Genomic DNA, 9,790 nt, shown 5'->3' on the forward strand with positions numbered 1-9,790 from the left:
TTGGTTCTAAGAGAGTAGAATGGTAAGGGCTAAGCATTGGGGGTTAAGTGATTTGCCCAAAGTCACATAACTGGGAAGTCTCTAAGGTCGGATTTGAACTCAGGACCTCCCATCTCTAGGCCTGGCTCTTAATCCACTGAGCCATCTAGCTATTCCCACGTTGACTCAAGGAAAAGCCATGTTGGGTGGGAGACAGAGACAAAATGGCAGAGTAGCAGGAAGAGGTACAGCTAGCTCTCAGAAAAACTCTTCCCAACTGACCTAGAAAATGCACCAGATTGAATCTTGATGGGAGGATTCAGCAAGTCACAATGAGTCATTTGTCCCACTCAGCAAGTCTTAGTGAAATAGACAGATCTGTGGACACTTGGGACAGGCTCTGACCGGAAGTATGCTGTGTTTGGAGCCCTCCAGTGCCCAGGGAGAGGATGTGAATCAGTGGGAAAGAAGATTCTAGACTCACACCAGGGTTGTCTTCTGCTGAGATCCAAGTGACAGATCTGGGTGAACTTAAAAAGTACTTGCACCCAAAAGTGGCATGTCTGGGTAGGATACTGAGAAAGGGGAAACTCAGAAGCTAGCAGCAGTGGTGTGGCTCAGACTTCATACACAAATCAGGATCTCACTTCCAGGGTCTAGCCCACCCTGTGGAGAAATAAGCAGGGCAGGCATCTCAGGCCAAAGGGGAACTCCAAACAAAATAAACTTTCCAGTTGGTGGAAGAGGCTTTCTATTCTCTACCGTCTACCAGTGGCAGTCTATTGTCACTCAGGTCCAAACCCAGTTCAGGAGTTTGCAGACCTTAAACCAAGGGGACAACAATCAGAATGTTGCCTTGCCTCAGACACTTCGAGGAACCCTGACAGCTTGCAGGTCTCCAACCTGTCCTTGAAAGCCTTAAATAACCTAATCCTCTATACTCCAAGAAAGCAGCAACAGGTTCAGTCCAGATCTTTCTTCCAGAAGTCCTAGACCAGCCCTAACATCAAACCCTCAGTTAAGCAGTCTGCTGGAAGAATGGGCAAATAAAAAAAGAACCTTACCATAAAAGTCATCATGGTGGCAGGGATACTCAGGACACAGATGCAAAAGAGAACAATGCTAAAACTTTTATAGGTAAGACTCAAAGTAATGATGGCTTTCTGTTTTTGTTTCAAGTTCATCTGGAAGAGGTCTGTGGTTTTTAGTATTCTCCTAATTTAATTTATTTAATTTTTATATTTATTTATTTTTAATAGTAATTTCCTAATTTAAATGCTAAATATTAGCATTTAAGCTTAATACAGGGAGCAGCTAGAAGACTTAATGGATAGAGCACCAGATCTGGAGTCAGGAAAATTCCTCTTCCCAAGTTCAAATATGGCCTCAGACATTTCCTAGCTGTGTGACCGTTGGGAAGTCCCTTAATCCCTATTGCCTAGCCCTTATTGCACTTCTGCTGTGGAACCAATACACAGTATTGATTCTAAGACAGAAGGTATGTTTTTTTAAAAAAAGAAGCAGCTTCCTCATTGGAAACTCAAGCAGAGATTGGATAACCCCTTGCTGGGATTGTTGAAGAATGCATTCCTGTTAAGTGCTACTTGGAAGAAACCTGATTTCCCTTCCAAATCAGAGTCTGTGCTTAGAATCACCTTTAAAAAATTAATTAATTTAAAAAATATTTTTCCATGGTTACATGATTCATGTTCTCTCCTTCCTCTCCACCTTCCCTGCTCCTGGAGCTGACAAGCAATTCCACTGGGTTATACGTGTATTATCACTCACAACCTATTTCCCGAGTATTCATTTTTGTAATAGTCATCTTTTAAAACCAAAACCCCAAATCATATACCCGTATATACAAGTGATAAATTCTATAGAATGACTTTTAAATTGTGTTGGACGTCCTGGTTCAGTGTCAGCATCCTTTGTTGCCTTTTGGCTAGCCCAGGTACTAGCACCCAGAGTGTCCACGTGGTCGTTGGACACATGCAGAGATAATTTCTTGCTTAGGGAGTTTTGTGTCTAATGCAAGGCAACAAATATTTCAGCATTTTGCCAAAATCTTTTTGGTTTAAGCCATGACTGTTGTTTTTATTTTGTTTTGTTTCTTTCCTCTTTTGTTTCTTTTTTCTTTTTTTGTAATATGTTTTAGGGTAGAAGGATAAATAGACAAGGTGTTCCCCAGGACTGTTTTCTTTTCCTTCAGATTGGCTGCCTTTTCAGCCTTATTGGTGTCTCTTGGAGTGTCTCAACCAGCAGGAGTTTGCTTTGTTTCTTTCATAAGAGGGAATCAAGAACAAATATTTGCGACCTCTTTGACCTTCCATAGCAAGGACCTGTGCCTCAGACTGTGCCAGTCTGGGCTTTTATCCAAAGCCCAGCCTTTTTTCTTAAAGGAGCGGATCCATTCTGAGTATTGAAGTCTACTCATCCTTCTTTCTGCTCTGACACCATTTTTGGCTGTTTTTGTTTCAGGCTTGTATCCTCGCTTCAGTAACCCATGTCAGCTCGGATCAGAGATACTTAAAGCGAAAGCCTTTTCCTGGAAGAAATTGAGCAACGGGCTGAGCCTCCTTGAAACATTAGAGAAGGGTTTGGCCCCAAAGCAGGATTCAGTTTCCCTCACTTTTTGTCTTGGGGGTGGTTTAGATTTCAGACATCTTTTTACTCTAGCATGTCTGAGCGCCAGGTATCTCTCACAGGTGATAGGTGTCTTAATTTTGCCTGGTGGTAGGCAAGAAATTGTCTTTGTTTCAGGGTTCAGCCACTGGAACAAAGGCGGGTTTGATCCCGTATGGGCTGTGAGTGGATGTATGTCTGCCCATGTATGTGGGCGAATGCCATTCGTGTTGGGCAATTTCCCATAAGTGACATTTGACGTCGAATTCCCTTAAATGAATGCCTTTTGTGGGAATAGCTTCATTTGTTTGCATTGGTTGTTAAAATGACATTCAGTGTATGGAAACCCATTTATGAGTGACAGGCAGTGAGATGTGGCATTGGTAACCTGCCCCCTGTACTACCTGGGGAAAAGTAATGCTTTCTTGTTTGGGACAAGATGATAGCATGCACAAACTGTAAATCACACAGAAAAGGCGGTTCCTCATCGTGCCATAGTCGAATCAAAGACAATTTCTCCTTAGTCCTTGAGGATTCCCAGAAACTGGGTGTACAGGAAATGTCAGATTAATGGTTTAAGCAGCCACTATAGGGCCTTGGAGATACTTTTCATCACTCTTCATTTGGCTCCTGTCCTGTGAGGCTGTCATTCTTTTTGTTTTGGTTGGGTGGAGCAGTTTGGTATATTCATCAAAAGAAGCTTTCCTGATCAAACAGAAAGAACAACAATTGGTCATTTTTTTTAATAAACAATTTGGCGCTAGTCTGTGGCTTTTGTTTTTAAACTATTTGAAAAGAAAAAGAACAGCTCGTTTATTTTCAGAGCTGTAACTAGAAATTTTTGCTCCCAGAATAGTTATAGATCTAGAACCGAAGAGATCTCAGAGGCCATTTACTTCATCCCATTCATTTTTACAATAAGGGAATTGAGGCTTGGGGAGTTTAGATGACCTACCCAAAGTCATATGGCTATTATTAGGATTTCAGGGTGAGCTTTGAGCCCAGGACTAGGGAATATTCTTTCTCTGGTACTACATCATCTTCCCAAAGTCTATGTAGAGGCAGCTAGGTGATTCAGTAGATTGAGCATTGTGCCTAGAGTCAGGAAGACCTGAGTTCAAATGTGGCCTCAGACATTTACTAGCTGAGTGTCTCTGGACAAGTTATTTATCCTTTGCCTCAGTTTCCTCAACTATAAAATGAGGATAATAATAGTCTCTACTTCCCAGGGTTGTTGTGAGAATTGAATGAGATATTTGTAAGGTACTTAGTACAATGCCTGGCACATCCTAAGTGCTATGTAAATACATATTTTCTTCCTTACCAAGCACCCCCAAACAATTCCTGGGGCAGATAGTATGGAAGGCACCCTCACAAAATCAGGGAGTATGGGACACTACTTCAGAGGGCAGGCAGAGACCCTAGAAAGCCTGGCAAAAGGCTGCTGGGGACTCTGTGGCGTAGGGGGCCATTGTAGAGTAAGGGGTAGAAATGGTGCAAGGAGGGAGCTCACCTCATCCCATCCCACCATCTAATCTTTACTATTTTAATTAATGATTCTTGCCAAGTAAGTGCTAAACACTTGTTGCTTTTACACTACTGATGGACTGCAAAGTTTTGTCTTTTAAATTCAGTACCCTGGGTGGAATACTACTTCCACCCTCACCTCCGGTTTGACTCTGCTTAACATTCAAAATCTCTTCTTTCTTCTGGATTAGTTTCCATCCTGGAAGCAGCAGTGCTAAGAAGATCAGTCAGAAATCTAAAGGGAAAACTAAAGAGGAGTGTAATGAACACTTCCTTCCTCCCTCTCTTCCTTCCTTCCTTCCTCCCTTCCCCACCCCCTCTCTTTCTCTCTTCCTCTCACCCTTTCTTCTCCTTCTTTCCCTCCTTTCCTCCTTTCCTTTCTACCTTTCTTTTTCAAAAGAATGAGGGAAGGCTTTACCCAATTCTCATTTTTCATTGGATATAAAAATATATCTCACACAACCTGTCAATTGCTGTGAAACCATCACTCTTGAACTATGTGGTCTATCTGCCTACTCTGCTGCTAATTAATTGTGCCTCTTCTGATTGACATGCTGCTTGATAATGAATTGTGAATTTTTCCTCCCCCAGGGCCAAGGTTCTGGCATGGCTTCCCTCTTCAATGCTATTTGTGGGGATAATCTATGCAGGTTCCAGGGCGTTGTCTAGATTGGTAAGTAATGAAGAAACAATAGTCACTGAGCCAATATAGAATTCTCTCTTCTTAAAAAGAACTTGGTTTTCTTAGCACTATTTCCAGTGCTTGAAATAGCACTCAAATCATTTTTGGTAAAATCATGACGTTTCCTTGCAGATACAAGTATATCACTAATTTTCTTAGATTATTTTTTAAACGGTTCTTGGTTTTATTAGGAAACATCTTTGATGTTTTGTAGGTTTGATATTTAAATTTGGGGCATAAAAGGGAAGTTTGAGACTTAAAAATGACAATGGATCATATAGGCTAAATTTTCCCCAAGTGGCTGTTTTGTGGAGGGAGGCTTAGGGCAGGAATGAGGAGATATGGTTTTAGTGTCCTCACCTGAAAAATGAAAAGTGAGGGATTAGAGCAGTGGTTCCCAAACTTTTTTTGGCCTACCACCCCCTTTCCAGAAAAAATATTACTTAGCCCCCTGGAAATTAATTTTTAAAAAATTTTAATAGCAATTAATAGGAAAGATAAAGGCACCTGTGGCCATCACCACCGCCCCCCTCCCACCTCCCCGGATCGCTGCAGCACCCACTTTGGGAATCACTGGATTAGATCATCTTTAAGGTTCCTTCTGACTTCGATTATTTATGATTAAAGTTCTTTTCTAATGATCATATAGATCTTTAAATGAATAGGCCAGTCAAATTGAATGTATAACCATGGTGCTTTAGCTAAAAGTTGTGGACCTTTTTTTTGATTTTGTATAGCTTGCTGAGGAGATCTCTATAGTAATAAGTGTTCTACTGACTTATCTGATTTTAATAATATAGTGATAACAATAATAGTACAATAATGCTGCATTTATCTGGCATCCTAGCCGAGTTCAGTATTCCAGTAAGTGAATTTTTAGCTAACTAAAGCTAATGTCTTTAAACTTCTAGCTTACTATGTAAATAATTTTAAATGGAAATTTTACTAAAATATATTAAATATTTCTTTAATTTCTTCAGAGTCAGAAGACATAGTGTTTAGAGAGCTGGCCTTAAAGCCAAGAAGACCTGGGTTGGGGTCTTGTTTTTGACACAAACTGGCAATGTGACTCCAAATCTTAACTGCCCAGTGTTCTAGGCAACTCTTGTAAACTTTTAAGTTGCGGAAAAGATGCTGATTGGTATCAGGAGAGGGATTGCTCTCATCTGGGAGTTCCCTATGTCAATGAAATTACAGATCCAGTCCCTAAGTAGAGAATTTTTGTTGTTCAGTCATTTCAGTTATGTATAATTCTGGCCATGAACATGACCACTAAGAAGTCACCTGCTCCTTATTGCTTAAAGATTCAGTGAGGCCACCCCAGGCTACAACTCTGTTACGATGATGAAGAAATGTAGCTCATGCTTGATATTTGTGGAACATGATGTAGACAGATACCTGATCGGGATTCTGTAAGCTCATCAGAAAGAGAATAAGCAGCATTCTGAACAATGAGTTGCCTCTTTCTTTTTTTAAAAATTAAATTAAAATTTCTCCAAATTCCCAGGTCCCTCCTTCCCTCCCTCCTTCCTTACACTTCAAGGAAGTATCTGAGGCCAGATTTGAATGCAGGACCTCTGAACTACAGTCCTGCTTGTATCCACCTTAGGAAAAAAAAAAGTAGCAAAGTGAATTGTAAGATGTCATGTTTATGTGATAGAAAAAAAAATAGCCTAGAAAGTGAAATTTCAACAAGATACTGTCATTGTTCAGTCTTATATCTGACACTTTGTAACCCCACTTGGGGTTTTCTTGACAAAAATACTGGAGCGATTTTTCGTTTTCTTTTCTAACTCATTAAAGGTATGGAATTCAGATGAGGAAACTGAGGCCAACAGGGTTCAGTCACTCACCCACTAATAGTACTTAGTGTCTGAGGCCAGATTTGAACTCAGGAAGATGAGCCCTCACTCCATGCCTGGCACTCTATCCATTCTGCCACCTTGCTGCCCTTTAATTAGATAATCCAATATAGATAATATATATTATAGGCTATCCTTGGCTTTTAAACCCGTGATGTACTGGGGCCTCTTAGTAATGCATACATCCTTCCCTATCTTATCCCTTACTCTTGCCTTTGACCTTTGACATTGTGATTCTCATGAAAAAGTGTGGTTCTTGGAGCAAATATGAAAATTTAGAAGTAAAGGTCAGGAATAAGCTGTTCTAGGGAAAGCAACCATAGCTTAATGCAGTTGATTCCCAGATGAGGCCAGGGTAGGGAGTCACAAGGTCCAGGGTGCCTTCTCATAAAATAATGCCCTCTTTTATAATTGCCTGAATTCTTCACCCTTTTTTCTTACTACATCTGAAGTTCTATTGGTTAAATATTCTTCTGGGTTGACTAATATCCTTTTTAAAAATAAAACAATAAAAAATAAGAAAATATTAGGTATGAATTAATTCTGGACATAACTGAGACCTCATCATTCTTAGCTATTTTTCCCCCAGAGCAGAATAAAATGGAGAATTTTGCGGTATGAAGTACTTTAGTGAGGAGTAGTCATGTCTGGGTGGGCTTGTTTGGTGGTTGTCCCTTATCCTGGAGAAGGATCCAAATGATGTCCCTGGTGTCATTTTTTGACATAAATTGGATTTCAGCAAGGCAGAGGGCAGAAAGTCTCTCTTCCAGAATCACCAAAAAGTCTAGCAGTAAAGCAGAAGTCAAGACTACTGGGGATGGCTCGGGAGGCAGTTCATGGGCTTGGCTTCTTAGACATCCAACCGGGCTCCAGGTGGTCCTCTTGCACCCTCTTCATGGCCATTGGACCAAATTGTTTTCATCCACCCCTTCTGCCAGAGAACGTCCTCCCATGCCTAGGGTCAGCATCCCCTCACTCAGTGTATCAAAAAACCCCACCTTGATCCCCTCCTGGACAGCATCCGCAACAGAGCGCGCGCGCGCACGCACACACACACACACACACACACACACACACACACACACAGACTGGGGGACACTGCAACTGACAGAGCCAACTGGGGGTTAAGGGCCATTGATTGCCCTCAGACACATCTTAGTGGAAAGGGCTGAGGCCACTGTTCCCTGGGAGACTAGGAAAACTTTCCCTTTCTTCTCCTTAGACCCCGTGACTCTTTGTTCCCGTGATTCAGAACTATTGGTCATTCAGTACAACAATATTTTGATTTTAGTCCTCTTGTGGTCTAGCCTGGGAACCTGACGTTATTTCAATAGTAAAAGTGTTCCAAGTTTTAGCAATAAGCTTATGGCCAAACTTTTAGAATGTGTAACCATTTCACTTGTTGGCAAAGCCAATTAGGAACAACCAACACAAAATGGAAAATGGAAAAAGAGTAAACAATGTAAAATGTCACTTCAGAATTAAATAGATGCCTATTTTGGCTGACTCATGATTTATATAGTTGTAATGGTTTTGTTACTCTTATTTTTTAGTGGGGAGGAAGGTACAAATTTGTACTGAGTAACATCAAAGAGATTGTGTTGGATCAACCCTACTGATTTAGTATTTAGCTTTAGCACCAGCTGCTAGTTGTCCCCTCTTGATATTGTCACTGTTTAACTCTGGCCTCTGACTCTTTTATTTTTTGAACTCTTACCTTCCATCTTAGACTCAATATTGTGTATTGCTTCCAAGGTAGAAGAACAGTAAAGGCTGGGTAATTGGAATTCAGTGACTTGCCCAGGGTCACCCAGCTAGGAAGAACTGAGGTCAGATTTGAACCCAGGTTCTCCTGTCTCCAGGACTGGCTCTTCATCCACTGAGCCACCCTACTATCCCTGATTCTGATTGTTATTAGCTATGCCCCTGGGCAAGTATGGTGCCTGGCACACAGTTGGCCCTTAATAAATGTTCATCATTGATTGAAGTCACTTAACCCTCTTAGTTTCAGTTTCCTCAAATATAAAATGAATATTTTATTTATTTATATATTTTATATATTCTCTCTATATTATTGTATTATATTAATTTAATTATATATAAAATAAAATCTCCCAGAGTTATTGAAAGGATAAAATGAGATAGTAGTTGTAAAATGTTTTCCACTCTTAAGCACTACATACATTATAGTAATTATTATTCATCAGGATTATTCTGATATGAAGTCTTGTTTACACACAGTTGTCTTACCTGAAAGGCTTTCTGCTCTTGCCACTCAGTTTTATTATGATTATTTATTGTTCAGAGGAATGCTTTTTTTTGTTTGTTTGTTTCTTCTTTGTATTCTACAATGGTGTCATGGAAGGAGACAGCGTAGCAGAGTGAATTATAGTGTCAAACTTTGAGATAAGAAAGCCTGGGTTCAAATCCTGCTTCAGACATTTCATCTTTGTGACTGGGCAGATCACTTAATCTCTCTGAGCCTCAATTTCTTTATCCATTGAATGGGGATAATAATTCTCATAGTACGATTGCATAGAGTTGTTTTGAATCCCAAGTGAGAATGTATATAAAATATGTTACAGGCTTACACTCTATAAATGTCAACAATAAAGATGACGTTGGTGGTTGGTAGAATGTTGCAGATTTTTCCAGTACTTTAAATGTGTTTTTGAAAGCAGTATGTCATTAGATCCTTAAAATAAGAGGCAAGGTGGATCATAGGATAAGTATCCTCTTTCCTGATTTGACAGATGATGACGACTGAAGCACAGAATGTACAAAGAAATTAAGCAGCTTATCTAAGGTGACAGGAATGATTAGTTTGGACTCAAACCCAGGTCTCCTGACCCTTGGGTTTGTATTCATTCAGATCCTACTCATTAGAGATGCAAGCAAGCATGCACTGTTGGAGAGGAGCCACCTTGAGTGGGAAAAGCCAAGCTCTGTCAAGTCCATCTCTTTCTATGCTATCATGCCTTCCCCCAGAAACTAATTTTATTTATATATATTTATTATATTATTATTTTATATTTTATATTATATTACATTATATAATTTACATATATACACACACACACATACATATATATATATACATATATATATATATATA

General features: G+C 40.0%; 1 protein-coding gene across 1 annotated transcript in view; it reads left to right on the plus strand.

Moving 5' to 3' along the window:
- The window catches only part of TMEM241 (transmembrane protein 241), a 99,202-nt gene that overhangs the window by 34,637 nt on the left and 54,775 nt on the right, over positions 1 to 9,790 (plus strand). The window contains exon 4 of the mRNA XM_044682992.1: positions 4,723 to 4,804. Within this exon, the coding sequence (XP_044538927.1) occupies positions 4,723 to 4,804 (82 nt within the window). The remainder of the gene's footprint in view (positions 1 to 4,722; positions 4,805 to 9,790) is intronic.

Source organism: Gracilinanus agilis, chromosome 1, assembly GCF_016433145.1.
Source record: "Gracilinanus agilis isolate LMUSP501 chromosome 1, AgileGrace, whole genome shotgun sequence".
Lineage (NCBI taxonomy): Eukaryota > Metazoa > Chordata > Mammalia > Didelphimorphia > Didelphidae > Gracilinanus > Gracilinanus agilis.